The sequence below is a fragment of the Eleutherodactylus coqui genome, chromosome 2 (genome assembly GCF_035609145.1).
Source record: "Eleutherodactylus coqui strain aEleCoq1 chromosome 2, aEleCoq1.hap1, whole genome shotgun sequence".
Taxonomy (NCBI): Eukaryota; Metazoa; Chordata; class Amphibia; order Anura; family Eleutherodactylidae; genus Eleutherodactylus; species Eleutherodactylus coqui.
In genome coordinates, this window is record NC_089838.1 from 89689060 (window position 1) to 89705942 (window position 16883).

The 16883-nt window shown below is 40.9% G+C and overlaps 1 protein-coding gene across 1 annotated transcript in view; it reads right to left on the minus strand.

Moving 5' to 3' along the window:
• The window catches only part of LOC136610588 (uncharacterized), a 29838-nt gene extending 13917 nt beyond the window's left edge, over positions 1 to 15921 (minus strand). The window contains exons 1-2 of the mRNA XM_066589814.1: positions 15829 to 15921; positions 13638 to 13675 (exon numbers count right to left, since the gene is read on the minus strand). Coding sequence (XP_066445911.1) covers positions 13638 to 13675; positions 15829 to 15877 — 87 coding nt within the window. The 5' untranslated portion in view covers positions 15878 to 15921. The remainder of the gene's footprint in view (positions 1 to 13637; positions 13676 to 15828) is intronic.
• Positions 15922 to 16883: the final 962 nt, after the last annotated feature.

A 16883-nucleotide genomic window follows, 5' to 3' on the forward strand; every position in this document is an offset into this window, starting at 1 on the left:
TAATGATGACACCCCCCGCGGGGAGTAAAGAATCCCCTGCTACAGCTGTAGCAGAGGATCGCAATGTTCTCCCATTGCTTTCAATGGGGCCGCTACTGCTGCTACCATGCATACTACTGTACGAAAGGTGTACATGTTATATGTTTAGAATCCCAGATTCTGGATGTAAATGAGCAGCTTGCTGCACTGAGCTCCATTGACAATATGGAGAGGCATTTACTGTAACGAGCAGACAATCGTTGGGTCAGATGTGGGGGTGGATGGTAGCATGGAGGTGAGGATGACAAGACAGCGAGCTGGGTGACAGTAGGAGAAAAGAGCGGCAAAGAGGCTAGTTCTAATCTGGCACACCACAACAACTTTGCTAAGTTGGTGGATGAGGGAAATGCCTTTTAAGGGTTAGCACTGCTGCAGCATGACATGTCTTTGGATCGTCAGATGGAAGTCTGCTCTGGTAAGAAGGGGAATAGGAGTATATGCCAGGCTAGACATGTCCTGATAGAGGGCACTCAATTATTAAGGGGACAGACAGGGGCAGTCTGTCACAAACACTGGTATCGTTGAACAATGTGTTGTCTTTCTAGTGCTCAAGTTTGGCACATTGAAGATTGGGTTGATTACTGGAAAGGTTTTGGTGAGGACCCAGAATCATGGTGCACTTTGGCTCCAATAACAAAGTTAGAGGTAGGTGGAAGATCATTAAAATGGTTTCAGGGACCTAGAAGGTAAGCTTAGAGCAAGGACTTCCAAAGTAGTATTTTCTTAAATATTGGCTTTACCATATACCACACCAGAAAGGCAGCACAAGATTATATAGGTAAATAAGTGCAGCATCCAAGGAGCGGGCCCACAGCCGAGGAGGTAGCGGAGAAGATAAAGATTGTTGCTATGACGATCGCCCTACGATCTCCTCCCCTGGGGGTAGCTCGGGACCCGTCCAAGTTACTGCTGGGGGAGGTCACAGGGGAATATTAACCAGAAGTTACCTCAATGTCCTTTGTCACTTGTGATACCACCATTCTGTCCTTTGCAATGAAGCTTGTTGTTAAAAGATAACTTAGTCCACACACAGGGTTAACTTTTCTGAACAAAACTGGGAATGGTTGGTAATGTCAGTTTACTGAAACTTTCAGAACAGTTCAACAACAGGTTGGCACAGATACAGCAAGAGAAGGTGGCATGACAGGGAGGATACACGGGGCAATCCGGACAATCCACACTCGAGTTATCTGTGTAATGCCGCTCCCGACTTAGACTCTCCCTCAGAACCTCTTGCAAAACACATATATAATTCACAGTCACATGACATACATCATGATACATTTTTCAGACATAACACAGATATTAACCCAGTCAGTGCTGCAGAAGGGCAATACACTTCAAATGTATGCAACACAGAAGACACTGACAATGCGATTGCACAGGACAAACACATTCAAACTTATGGAGAGGCCCCAATAACTCTGGGCCACTATATAAGTGGTTCAAGAGCTGGTCTAAGAAAGAGGGGTTTGGTCTCCTGAAGAACTGACTGACTTTGCTGTTGGTTACAGGTTCTTTTGTATGTATCTCAATGGGGAGATGTACAGCTGTGCTTAGAGAGACGATGGCTAGAAGATTAGAAGAGTGTTTAAACTAAGGACTGAGAGGTAGGCAATCACAGAGACAGAGGGGTGGACAGAGAACACAGTGACTTAAGCCCCATTTACATAGGATGAACTGTCAGGCAAACGATTCCTGACAGCATATCCCAGTAATGCTCGCTCCTGTGCTGTGTGGCCAGGAAGTGTTCTTTCCCTGCCTGCCTCCATTCACTGTAAGCAGACAGTCGTTCAGAACTGAACAACTGCTGTTTACATTAAATGGCTAGTCTTTCAGGTTTCTGCATGCATTTAAAAGAGGCGACTATCATTCAAGTTCCCGCGGGAGCACAGGGTTTTAAACAACTCTGGACAATGATCATCCCGTATAAATGGGCTTTAACCCCTTAACGACCAGCCCATAGTGTTTTTACGTTCTGCCCAAGTGGGCTTTATTCTCTGAGGACGTAAAAACGTGTCCTGCCGAGAATAAAGCCACATGGGCTCTGGAAGTGACAGCTCCATGCTGTTGGTGCCTGCAGGTAGCAACAGGTAGCCCCCCCCCCCCCCCCCCCCGCCCGGCATTGCGCCAATCACAATAAAGTGAAAAAAAGGTTTTAAAAAAAGTTAAAGATTCAGCTGCCCTGATCAATCAGGGCAGCTGAAATTACTCACCCGGGGTCTTTTGCTGTGACGGAGTCCTTCCGCCAGACGTATGACGTCACGCGCATGCGCAGGAGCCCGGGAGCCCTGTGCAAATTCAAAATCTCCTGGCTCCCGGCTCCTGAAGGTAGCTGGGAACCAGGAGATGTTACAGGGGACCGCGGCGAGCGGTCTCCGGCCCCGTGATCGCCGCTACCCAATGGAAAGCGGCGATTATGAAAAAGTTTTAAAAAAGTACAAGTTTCACCTCCCCTCATGGATCAGATCCATGAGGGGAGGTGAAAATACTCACCTCAGGTCCGCCAATGTCCCTGGTGTTCCGGGACCTGAAGCCCCCGTCTGCGCATGCGCGCCCGATGATTGACATCGGGCGCGTGTACAGAGGGGCTCGAGCCCTGGGAAATTCAAAATTCCTCTGCTCCTGGCTGCCATGTGTAGCCAGGAGCACAGAGATTATACCAGGGACATGATCACTGTTATCCAATGGATAACAGTGACCATGTAAAGTTAAAAAAAAGTGTAAAAAAGTAAAAAAAAAAAAAAAAAAAAAAAGTTAAAAAAAGTTTTAAAAAGTTAAAAAAACAGTTTAAAAAGCTTACGTTTTATCCGTGGACCTTACCCCAGCTTCTGCGCACACGCCCATCGCCAAAATGGCGGATGCATGCGCAAAAGCTGTGGATTGCCAGGATAATTTAAATTCTCCTTGCTCCTGGCTACAAAACTTAGCCAAGAGCCTGGAGCTTTCACGGGGGGCCGCGGTGAGCGGTTCCTGGCCACATGTTCGCCGTTATACAATGGATAATGGTGGTCACGTAAAAGTTTTTTTAAAAATTGAAGTTTCATCTCCCCTCACAGATGCAATCGGTGAGAGGAGATGAAACTTTTTACAAGAGGCCTCTATATTTGAACCCCGACGCGATCCTCTTTCGTGAACCTTGCCAGATTCTGCACATGCGACCGCCGGCAAAATGCCGGACACATGCGCAGGAGTCGAGGAGCCCAGGAAACCTAAAATCTCCTTGCTCTCAGCGACCAACGGTCGCCGAGAGCCTGGAGCAGTGACGGGTGTCCTCGTTGAGTGGTCCCCGGTCACGTAATAAAAAAGCAGCGTTCTAACATAGGTCGGTCTCACATGACCGGATAGGAATTAGATTCCGCACGCATCTGATCCGCGGTAATACGCAGATCAATCACATTGGATTACACAATTCCGCTCACATTAGCGGGTCGGAATTGTGTAATCCACTCGCAGAAAAGAGAACGCAGCAAGTTCTATTTTACTGTGGATATCCGCAACATAGAGCCCATTGTGCTTCATGGTCGTGGATATACCCGCTGCCCATACGCAACTACGTTATGTACGGGCTGCGGGTACCCGCGTCATCACTAAGCGACAGTGCGGGAAATACAAACAAAAAAAAAGGTGTACTGCGCATGACCGCCTGTGTGAGTACACAGTTATGCGCAGTACATTACGCGGCAGTACGCAGGGTCACAGCCGGGCTCACAGCTGGGATCCGCTGCGGGCCTCCGCAAGTGGATTCCGCCTAAGGCTGCGTGAGCCCGGCATAATTTCAGATCGCTACCTGTAATACGCATTTTACAAGAAGCCCCCGGGAACGCTTGCCTTCCTGCAGTTCCAGGAGCAGCTTGTTGAGCGTCTTCTGTGCGAGACCACCGCACCTCAGCAGGCTTACGGAGACTCACAGAGCGCCACTTTTTACACCCCATACCCGCCACTGAGGACAAGAAATGACCCCCAAAAAGCATGAGAGGAGGGGGGATACCGGTTTTATTACCCCATGTGCCCATTCCAACCAGCCTCCGTAATTACCCCTGTCTTCGGAAATACCACACAGTTCACATTATTACTTTTATCTAAGATTTGGAGAACGCCAAAAAGGGCGCGGAGGGGGGGGATATTTTTAGGGAGTCAATTTTTATTCCGTACAAATGAGCAATGGGCCTGGAATTAATTCAGTTGTGCCCTGCAATCCAACGGGTGTTCCCTCCATTATAGGCCTTGCCATGGGCCCTGTAAGTAGATAAGGGCCAAAATGGGAATGTTTCTGAACTCGGGACAAACGGGGGTATCTATTTTGGGGTGAACATCTTCATTCCTATGTACGCTGTACAAAAAACCTGTTTTTAAATTGAAAAAATTGCCAAAAAAATTGAAAATCGTAATTTTTTCCTTCTGCTTTGCTTAGATTCATTCAAATACTGTGGGGTCAAAATACGCAGTACACTGTGTAGTATTACTACACAGTAATGAATTCGTTAAGGGGTCTAGTTTTCAAAATGGGGTCATTTGAGGGGGTTCCTTATCGTTTTGGCCGCTCAATGGCTCTATAAGTGGGCGATGGGGCCTGGAATTTATTCAGTTATACCCTGAAATCCAATGGGTGTTCCTTTCATTATATCAAACAGGGGTATCCATTTTGGGGTGCAAGTCTTCAGATATAAGTGTGCTGTACAAAAAAAAGCTGTTTTTAAAATGACAGAATTGACAAAAAACGAAAATCACAATTTTTTCCTTTTGCTTTGCTTGAATTCATTCAAAAACTGTGGGGTCAAAATGGGCAGTACACCCCTAGATGAATTTGTTAAGGGGTCTAGTTTTCAAAATGGGGTCATTTGTGGGGGTTTTCTATGGTTTTGGGCACTCAAGAGCTCTACATGTGTGCTATGGGGCCTAAAACGGCTTCAAGCAAAATTTCTGTTCTGAAAGACACTGACTACTCCTTTCATTTTGGGCCCCGTTGTGCATCCAGACATAAGATTAGGGCCACATTGGGTATATTTTTGAACACAGGACAAACAGGGGATCCATTTTGGGGTGTAAATCCTCATTTTTATGTAAACTATAGAAAAAAATATGTCTTTAAAATGACATTTGCAAAAATATGAAATTTTACTTTTTCTCCTGTAAATTGAATTAATTCCTGAAAAAAAACTGTGGGGTCAAAATAATCATGACCCCCCTCAGTGAATACATTAAGGGGTCTAATTTTTAAAATAGGGTCATTTGTGGGGGTATCTATTATTCGGACACCTATGAGCCTTTGCTATCTTGGCTTGGTGCAGGAAAATAAAGTGTTCCTCCAAATGCTGAAAAGTAATGTTAAATTTGTACGTCTCCTAAATGGTTAAAAAAAATAAAAGTTTTTCAAATGTGCTTCCAGAATAAAGTAAATAGATGGAAATATATATCTTAGCAAAAGTTTGTACAGTATGGTTGCACATATTTGATATATTACAATTGAAAATGTGAAACACAAAATTTTTTTTCAAAATTTTCCCAATAGTGGCACTTTTAATAAATATACACAAATTCTATCGGACTATTTTCACCACCTAAATGAAATACTACATGTGGCGAAAAAACAATGTCAGAATCACTTGGATATGCAAAACCTTTATGGAGCTATTCTATGTTAAAATACACATGTCAGATTTCCAAAATTTGGCCTGGTCATTAAGGCGCAAACAGGCCTGGTCACTAAGGGGTTAAGTAATGAAAATGTGGAGTGGAATAATAGGAGGCATACAGTTAAATCAGTTAGTGCAATTAAAGCGGTTAATAGAGACACACAAATTTAAAAAAAAAACAAAAACATCTGAACTGCATGTTGCCTAATGCTAGACATCTGACTAATAAAGTTGGTAAACTGGAAGCAATAATGTCTGAGAAAAGGTATGACCTAGTGGAAATGACCAAGACATGGTTGGAGGAGAGCTGTGTCTGCATGGTTAATGTAAAGGGTTACAGTTTGTTCAGAAGGGATGGTAAAAGCCAGAAAGGGTTATTACTTGATGTAAAATCCTGTTTAAAGCCAGCACTCTGGACGATATATATGAAGTTGCTATGTGTAGAAATTCATGGAGCGAAAAACAGTAATATAATCCTGATATGAGTTTGATAGAAGCCACCAAGTATAACCGATTATGTGAAACTGAGTAACTGAAACCTGGGATCTCCTAAACGAATTAAGTTTATGTCAACAACTAAAGATAATTGCCTTCACCAACTTGTGCACAACTCAACTTGAGAGATAACTGTTTTGGACTTAATATTAACCCCTTAGTAACGAAGTAGGTTTATTCCTTAATGACCAGACCAAAATTGGGAACTCTCATTTGTCCCTTTAACACAATTTAGAGGAAAAAAAAATAAAATGTAATATATTTGTAAAAATGTCATTTTAAAGACACCTTGAGTCTATCAGGGTTCTCACCTCTCTATCCGAGCTGAGAGCTGTCGCTCTCCCCTTTATGTGTGTCTGAGTTTTTCTGGGTTTTTTTCTGTCTTGTTGCTGGAGCATTGCGGTTTCCCCTATGTCTAAATACCCCACCCCAGCTGTTTAGCCCTAGTGTGTATGTTTTTAGTAGGTTCTAATAAAGAGTATCAATAGTGATCTTTTAACAAGTCTAATCTGTGGAGGGTCATTTTAATGTTTTGTATATTGAACATGGAAATGAGAATGTGCATCCCATAATGTATACCCCTGTTTGTCCCGTGTTCAGAAATATACCCATTATGAACCTAATTTTATGTCTAGATGTGCAATGGGGCCCAGAAGGTAGAGAACACCCAGTGGCTTTCAGAAGATAACTTTTTGCTTGAAAGTGTTTCAGGCCCCACTGCATACTTGTAGAGACTTTGAGCTGCTAAAGCAATACAAAATCCTCACAAGTTATCCCATTTTGCAAACCAGACCCCTTGATGAGTTTATCTAGAGGTATACTGTGCTTTTTGCTCTTATAGTTTTTGACTTGAAAGCAGATTAAAAAAAGGACGATTTTCTTTTTTTTGGCATTTGTGCCATTTTTCAAAAGAGCACAAATATGAATTAGAACTTGCACCCTAAAATGGTTACCCCTGTTTGTCCTGTGTTCAGAAACATACCCATTATGGCCATAATCTAATGCCTGGATGCATAATAGGGCCCAAAAGGAAAGGAGCAGCCAATGGATTTCAGAACAGAAATTATGCTTCTATTTTGGGCCCTATTGAACATTTTTAGAGCCCTTAAGCTGCCAAAATGTTGGAAATCCACAACAAATTACCCCGTTTAGAAAACTAGACCACTTAATGAATTCATCTAAAGGGGAAATAAGCATTTTAGTCCCACCATGTGTTTCCTGGAATTAATGTAAGTGCTTATTTACACAAGCGTATATCAGCCAGAGTTTTCACAGCCGATATACGCTTCCATCTAAGCAGTTCCCCCCCCCTTCCCTCCCACTCACCAGCTCTCTGCCTCTCTCCTTCCCTCTAAGCGGTTTGCAATGGGAGTGGGCCGGATGGGAGCAGAACCAAGCTCTGGCCCCTTGTTCATAGCCAGCAATGGGAATGGGTGGGACAGAGCAGAGCTTAGCTCCACCCCAGCCCCTCCCATTGCACACACTGGAGTGGAAGGGAGAGACAGGGAGCCGGTGATGGGGAGGAAAGGGGGACTGCTCAGATGGAAATGTATATCGGCCAGCCGTGAAAATGCCAGCCGATATATGCACGTGTAAATAAGCCCTAAAACTGATGTAATAATAAAACTTATTTTTTTACCAATATGTAAATTGCAAGACTTTTTTTAACCCATTAAGTCTAAGTTCTGTAAATTTACGGCAGTTGGTCCTGGGCTTTAATCCCGGCCGATAGTAAAAATAAGGTGGGGTATTAAAGCCTCTTCTTCTGCAATCAATCAGAAGCAGGATGGGTTGTCAGTTGTTAGTCACAACTGATAACCCAGAGGACGAGGATGAGGTTTTCAACCCTTTAAGGACATGGCCTATTTTGGGCATAAGGATGCAACGATTTTTGGCGGATTTTCATCTCCAAGTTATAATGCTATAACTTTTTTTTATTTTTTTGTCTGTCCAATCAGAGGCAGCTCTCACTCACACCCATTCATGAATTCATGAATGGGTGAGTGAGTGCTGCCTCTGATTGGCTCAGCTGTCATTCAGCTGAGAGCTGCCCCTGATTGGCCCTGCGCTGAGCCAATCAGAGGCAGCACTCACTCACTCACCCATTCATGAATTCATGAATGGGTGTGAGTGAGAGCTGCCTCTGATTGGTCAGGCTGTGACCAATCAGAGGCAGCTCATTCAGCAGGCAGGGATTTTAAATCCCCAGCTGCTGAATACTACAGAAAGCAGTTCAGGAGAACTGCCGCCGGCTGCGGCTGAACTCCGTCTGCCGGGACAAGGTAAGTATATATATATATATATTTTATTTTTACACATTTATGGATGAATTGCAGGGAAGGGCTTATATATTTAAGCCCTTCTTGAAAATTCATCCCGCAATCGCCGGCAGCCCATTGCTTTCAATGGAGCCGGCTGTATTGCCGGCTCCATTGAATTCAATGGGAAAACATCGTTCTTCTCTGCCACAGCTGTAACAGCTGTGGCAGAGAAGAATGATTTGTCTTGTATATGTTCTCAATGGGGTCGGCGCTGCTGCCGCCGGCCCCATTGAGCGCATATAGAGAAGAGAACAGGAATCGCAGATCGCAGATATGTGCGATCTGCGATTTCTGTTCTATAATTTATTGGACGAGCGCATAAAAAGCGCTCATGTGTCCGATACCATTGCAAAGCAATGGTTTTATAAAATCGCCGGACGCATGCGCATGCGCAAATCGCGGGAGAAAACGCCCGTCTGACTAAGGCCTTTCAGTCACCCTGTTTCCCAGACAAAATGCAATAAAAAGCGAACAAAAAGTCGTATGTATTCCAGATTGGTACCAATGTAAACTACAGGACATCCCGCAAAAAATGCTTCCTCACTTAACTACGTCGATGGAAAAATAATAAAGTTATTGCGCGCAGAAGATGCAGCAGAAAATAATTATAAAAAATTAAATGTCTTTGAAAAAATACAAGTACTACAGCAAAAAAAAAAAAACTATACAAGTTTGGTATCATAGTAATCCCACTGACCCATAGAATAAAGTTATCGGGTCATTTTTATTGCAGTTGGTGCGCTGTAGAAACAAGATGCACCGAAAGATGGCGGAATGTCATTTTTTTTTTCATTTTACTCCACTTAGAAATTTGTAAAAGTATGGTACTTTAAATAGCACCAATGAAAAATCCAACTCATCCCGCAAAAAACAAGCCCTGATAAAGCGGCATCAATGGATAAATAAAGAAGTTATGATTTTTTAAACGGGGGGAGGAAAAACAAAAATGGGGGAAAAAAGAAAAAAAGGGGCCATGTCATTAAGGATTAAATAATATACCAACTTCCTTCTCTGAGTCATTACAACGCACGGATACCACATGTGTGATTTTATTGTACATTTTTTGCAAAGTAAAGGGGGACAAGTGTTTTTATTTTTATTTTTTTCATATAATTTTTTAACTTTTTGTTTGTTTTAACTTTTTATTTTTATTTTTGTCCCTTTAGGGGACTTCCACAAGGACCCATCAGGACCCCCTGATCACTTTCCGGGGGTCCGATGGTGACAGCCCTTTACATGCTGCAGTGACAGCCCTTTACATGCTGCAGTCACATAGACTGCAGCATGTAAAAGGTTAACACAGCAGAGATCGGAGGTTTTCTCTGATCTCTGCTGTAAGAGCTGGTGTCTGGCTGTCCTCTGACAGCTAAGCACCAGCTCTCCCTGCCACAGAGACCGTCGGCTTGTTTCTGACAAGTCGATGGTCTCTATAGCAACCTATAAACAAAGCAGGAGACTTAGAAGCAGGAGATTGCCGGCATATCGGCAATATCTTCTGCTTCTGTTGTTCAAACAGCCCTTGCTTTGTTCTCTCCGGGTCTGTGCAGGCAGAGCACAATGTCACAGCTTGTGGCATTGTGCTCTGCAGCTCCCATAGTGATACATAGCCCGGAAATCTTCCGGGCTATATCACTATCGGCAGTGGAGCTCGTCCCGTAAAATTTCCGGGCGTGCCACTCAAGGGGTTAATCGATCACATGGGTAAAATTCCTAAAAAAGTGTCTGGTCCTTAAGGTACAGGACAGCCTGGTGCTTAGGGCTTACATAAAGCAGGGGAAACTGGGGAGATGCAACTCAAATTTTATTCCATTAGTTCTGTGTTCAGCAATACCACCATCATAGATCCAATCTGCTTACTGGATCCATGGCTAGACCTGTAATGGAGAGAACTTCCATTGGCTTTTGTGGAATCACTGAAAAAATCCAGGCCCCATTGCATACTTGTGCAGAAAAAAATAAATAAATTGACTACGTAAAAAAAAATCACCCATGCTCCTGCTTTTTTGGTATTCCCTAAATCTTACATAGAATTTCTAATGTAAAACTGTATGAAATGTCTAAAAAAAATAGGGCTAACTACAGATGCCTAGTTAGGATCAGCACGTGGGGCAAGAAAAAAGGGTATCCTTCCTCCTCATATGCTTGCTGCAAAACTGACACTTTGAGGGTATTGATCAACTTTAGTGGCAGGGACAGGTTGTAAAAAAAGTGGCACTCTGTCAGCCTTTGTACCTCCTTGGACTCATAAGCTAGGTGATGCTCGGTGGTATCAAACGAAATCGCTCAACAAGCTACTCCTGGAACTGCAGGAAAGTGACTGTTCCTTGGGTCTTTATGTATAGCATGTAGGCATTATAGGTAGCAATCTGAAGAAGGTAGATCAGTACATTCTTGTACAAGGCCCAGGTCTTTTGCATCACGGGGCATGGCTGAAACACCTGGTCAGACAGGTCCACACACCCCCATAAATTTGTTTTAGTCTGTGACACACACAGGTTTTCTCTTGCCTGTGGTAGCCCCTTTCTCCCTGAACACTACTAACGTGTCAGCATACACAGTTGAGAGCAAGTAGACCTCCTTTTGTCTTGACAATGGACTCCAAGCAGTGGGTCACTTGCAAGCACGTATGGCGCCACCTTTTCCACGTGCCTGGACCCCAGAGATTGTGGGAATCCCACTCCTTTTTCTTGTTACTGTCCCACAAGCCTCTGTATTTGCAGCATAGAGGGATTTGAATACTGAGACACTACTGTAGTAGTTGTGCATATACACATGGTACCCCCTTGTGTAAGAACACCACCATTAGCTCCCAAACAATTTTTCCATCCATGCCAATATTATCTGGGCAATATGAGGGATTAAGGCAGTGGACTCTGCCTTCATATGTATATAAAAAAAAACAGGTATAGCTTGTTGTGCTGTCGCACACCTTATATAATTTGATGCCATTCCTGGTGTGTTTGGATAGAATGAACTTCCAGAAGTAAAGCTGTCCTGTGAAGCCCATCAGGGACTCATAAACTGAGAGATTATTCTCAGTAGCATTTACATTTTGAAATGATTCTTTTAACAGAGAGATTGGGGGCCTCGATTCATATAATCGATCGTAGGCAGGGTAATCTTTTCAGGTGCATCGGAATTATCATTAAAATGGAAGAAACATATTAGCAGTTCAAAGTGGTTCCGAGGTATAACTGCCGCAAATATAAGGGTCGCATGCACAGCACTGGTAGACCAGTGTGAACAGATGCAAGAGTTTTGTACTAAACCCACTAACTTTACGATTCCCTTTTTTTAAAAATTATTTCTGGGACATTTGTCCATAGTGTGGAATAGATAAAGGGGCTCTAGCATAGAAGGTGGTCTGCTGGACAATTAATTCCACAACTTTATTACTGATAAATAAATGTAAAAAATCAAAGGCAGAAGAGCTAGCAGCATCCACATTTATACCCAGAATTGCTGCAAATTGGGGTATCTGGGGGAAAATAAAACTGCAGAATCACATGTTGCGGGAGTCATTGCACTACTCAGTCCTGACGACTCAACAACTACTTTAACCACCATAGGGCTAGTGCTAGAACCAAAGTTGTCCCTGCCAGAATTTATTTCAGATGCAGTTTCGGTATCCCTAATACAACGGCTGGAAGAAAGCACCGTGTAGTCCTATCCTGCAGTATGGCTTCTACTTGCCATTTTGCAACATTTTTTTCGATAAAGAATGACCTATAAGCTGAAAAGAAAATACTTCGTCCATTTCACCTCAACTGTAACATAACGCTACATAAAAGCGTTACAACCAAAAAAAAAAAAACTGAAAAAATGTTAGTTGACATACACTACTAAAAAGTATTCTACTATGTTTTTGTTGTCTTTTTAAATTTTCTTTGCTTTTCATTTATTTAATAATAAAAAAGCTGCTAACCGCATGTAATAGCATAATGCTCCCTAAACAACGTTATGACCCACCAAACAAACAAACAGATTAACAAGAAGAAAAATAAGTGAATAGGGGTGTTCTTCTCTTTGTGGGTGAAGGCGGGGATCAGGGTGTGAGAAGGGGGTGATGAGGGATACTTTCTTTCACTCTTTTCCACTACAGTACAGGATTAGTAGCTCTATACCTCTCATCACAGTAACACACTCAGTGAGGGGAGCGAAATATACAGCACTAATCATTGTTTTGCATTGATCACTGATTTTCATTGAATAAAGCCCCTTAGTGGTCGCCGTCAAAGGTGCAGATCAGGGGGAACCAAGGAAATGGTGGCCATAATATAATACATTTCCACTTGTCTTTCAGTCGGGTGTTTTCTTGTTGGGGAGCCTCAAAAACACCAAACTTCAGAAAGACAGAACTGACTCAGCTTACAGATCCCCTTAGCCTTATTGACTGGGACAATGTCCTCTGAATAAGGGTGTAGTGATGATTAACTCACTAGAAGAGTTTAAGAAGGGCCTGGATGTCTTTCTTGAGTGCCACAATATTGCATATTATTGTCACTAGATTACTCCAGAAAGGTAGCTTATTCAGGGATTTATTCTGACTGACAGATTTGTGGTCAATAAGGAATTTTTTCCCTAAAATGAGAAAAATTGGTTTATCTTGCTTCCTGGGTGCTCACATGATGCTGATGTCATGCATGTACTGTGCATAGTGTGTGTCTACGTGTTTAATGGGTTTAGTTCTTAATATAACATTGAACGTGTCTATTTCTTTTATAGTAACTCTGTAAAATACATAATATTCCTCCAACCACATCCCTACCTCACATGTGCAATTCTCAATGCAGCGATGATTGGCCATTCTACAACATATATTGTCCTGTAAATGCTCAACTGGACTATGCTTATCTATCTGTAAATATAGCTATATATATATATATATCTATCTATACTGTGTGTTTGGTTATATAATTACTTTTTTTATATGCTACCACCTAATTTTTACTTTGTTCACTTAGAAAATGGCCCACTCTTCTATTAGCATAATCCATAGAAGAAGACTATTGCATCAGATTTAGAAAAGCTTGTGTGTTTTCATTAACACTTATGTGCATAGACAAGCAGTCTTCTCCTATCTTTTATAACAATTAGATAATAGTATCTTATGTCAGATAAAAAGGCATTAAAAAATTGCTCTTACGTTTCCAAACGAAGTTTGACCACCACCACTGCTAGTGCCTGTAAGGAAATAGAACAGAGGAGACATCATTGTAAACAAAACCAGAAACTTGTTATCCTTTGATGTTTAGAAACATTTGAGAGCCCAGGAACAATCTTCCTGAAGTCCATATCCTGCATATAAAGTAAAGACCCATTTACACAGATAGATGATCGTTCAAATGATAGTTTATGACAGTTTTGAGTGATCATCTTTGCATACTTTAAAGTAGCTAATTAGCTACTATAGAATATGCAAGCAGAGCAGGACAAGGCTGCTGATAGAACAATACAGCTGCTTTGCATATGCAAACAGCTGTAATGTTATCCACTCTGACTGCCAGTGTCCACCCTGTGAATTCACAGCAGGACACAGACACAAGAATCTTATTAGTGCATCCGGCTGATAACAGCCTGCTTCACTGATAACAACTGATCTGAGTTCTAGCATGCTAAAATTCTGCAATCAGCGACTCGTGCATGAAAACTGCACGATGTCCCTGCATTTAAAAAGAACGAGAATTGCTCAAAAGATGGCTTTAAGCGATTCTTGTTGTGTCTAAAAGGATCTTAATCCAAAGAATACAAAAAAAGGAATAAAGCAAACTTCCACTTCTCTTACATAACTTTGTAACGTACTTATGATACAGTAATGTGTACATCACTTGATGGAAAAATAGCAAATCTTAGCAGCAATGGAGATACCATTTATTTTGAAAGTCACCCAAGTCTCACTGATACGTTCTTTTCTCCTTCCATGTAAATCACCCTCTTCTACACTTTATCACTGTGTCTTATGTATTGCAGTGCTTTAATATATGATTCTGTTCAGCATCTGCACATCTTTTTGTTTTAAATATTGGTAATTAAAATAGTCCTCTTACTTTATCAAACCTCTTTGGCCTGAACATCACACTGTGGGCATGCATGCGGCATAGTTTCTATATGTTTACTATAGAATGTATCCATTGCATTTTGTGGCTATCAGTAACTATTGTAAGATGTGTTTTACAGATTTTTTACCTCCCTCACTAACCTAACCATCTCATGGTTGAAATAACGATTATGATTGTATCCTTAAATGGTGCTCGGCTATTTAATAAAAACATTTCTCCTCTATTATTCAGGATAGGAGGAAATGCTGATCCCAGTCATTTAACTCATTAATTCCCACAGTCAAGATGAGTGGATTATGGTCGAAGAACATAGAAAGCAATGTAGAGACGTCTTTCCAATGCCTTTCCAAAAGCATAAAATATTGTTTGTCATTCATGTGTTGTATGAAAACAAAAAATACCCAAACACTAGATATCCACACAACCATTAAAAAATGGAAGAAGTTAAAAAAGATTATTTAAAGTGAACCTCAAGCACTATGAAATAAAAGTACAAACAAGGGTAAAAAAAGCTACAATGTCACCCTCTTAAAACGGTGTCATACATCAATGTCAATAAAAATATATAAAGGTGAAATTAAGAGAGGCAATATAAAATAAAGACTCTGTCATAAAGGTCCAAGCAAGCCTTGTTGGCTACTAAGTTAATAATTGGGTAACCAACACAAATCTTATACGTAGGTATATTTTCAGGTACAGTTAAATGACCTTGTGTTATAATGTTTGGGGTCTTCTAATAGATAACTGATTTACTATTTAAAAATGGAAACACTTTATTACATAGAAATGAAATATTATTTTAACCATTGATCAGAATTTAAACTGACTGCAGAGATGAGACAGATATGAAATAGAAATAGTACATGGCATTATTGCATCTTTATATCCAAAGGTTACTCAGTAATACATAAAATATAAGATAATGAAAATTATAATCTTTGACTTGTTTTTTTTTTCCATTGAACTGTTTCACCCATATTAACAATGTATTGCTTTGTACTTAATTAATTTCTACCGTGACATTTTACAACCCTGTAGAAGCAAAGTTTGCGTTATATTAAGCTGTTTTTCTTTAATTGCACATAGGGACAACTTTTGACTGATTAAAGATAGGAGTTAATTTTCCTTACCCATAGAGCACCAAGCATGGCAAAAACTAATATTTATTAGTCGTTATTTAAACTATCATGACAGAGATTTTCATATAAGCATTATGAAAATAAAAAGACAATTAATTTACCCAACTAACTAACAAAATGTAATCAATATAAAACTTACCAATGAAATTGGCAACGCTCAGACTGAGGAAGATGACTGCAAGTTTCATGATGCAGTTGTAGTTAAGCTCTTCACTTCAGGAAAAAGTCAAGGCTGTCTTTAAACCTTAGTGCTACGAGCGCCCTTTATATACATCCAAGATGATGCTTGAGGGCGATGTCGTCTTGTTTCCTTATTTGCTGATTGGCACAGTAGTAAATGTTGTCACTATGCCATCACTTTATTACTATGAAGTTCTTACTATCTATATTTATCACAAAGACATAGATTGTTTAGAATAAAATACATTTGCTTTGGGTCCCATCAATCTTGCAGTAATTAAATGCATATGTTTCTAAATTAATTAAGTTTTTATGTTCTAAAGTTTTTAAAATAGGAAAGAATTATAAATGTGATAATCATTTAGTAATAGTTACACTGATAATAGAAATAATAGTAGAAAGAAAGAGTAACTAATACATTTTTTATTAGTCAGGTTTAAATTGAAGCTCCTGGGCCCCATGCAAAGTCTGTAATGCCCCCCCCCCCCCCCCCCCACACACACACACACAACTACCATGTTCCATTTATAATACCAATCTTCTCCTGTGACCCTCGCTATCTCTGCGCAGTCTATAGCTGTGTGCCTGTTTTTGTTGTGATTACAGGCCTTCCTATTCCATATTAACTATAAATGCATTATTGGCTTAATTTTATTCATTCCATTTACAAATTTATGTACAAATTCACAAATCAAAATGTGAGATTAAAATTAGTGACAATATGTTTGCCATATTTTTTATTAACTTGGATGTTTACTTTGGACAATTCCTGTTTCTGAAAGAAACATTTATTTAGTAAAAGATTCCTGCGCTCACAGGACCCACTTTTCCCACGGGATAGCACAATAAATGTACTTTCAAGTAAAAGTGACTTACTTTGGAGGAGGGGGTTATGATATTCACAGTTCCCCCTCCTAATCTTTATTCCATATACAAAAGTTGGTATAATCAAATATAACAATGGCAACGCGTTTCGGTACAAAGTACCCTTTTCAAGCCCTGTTTACATATACA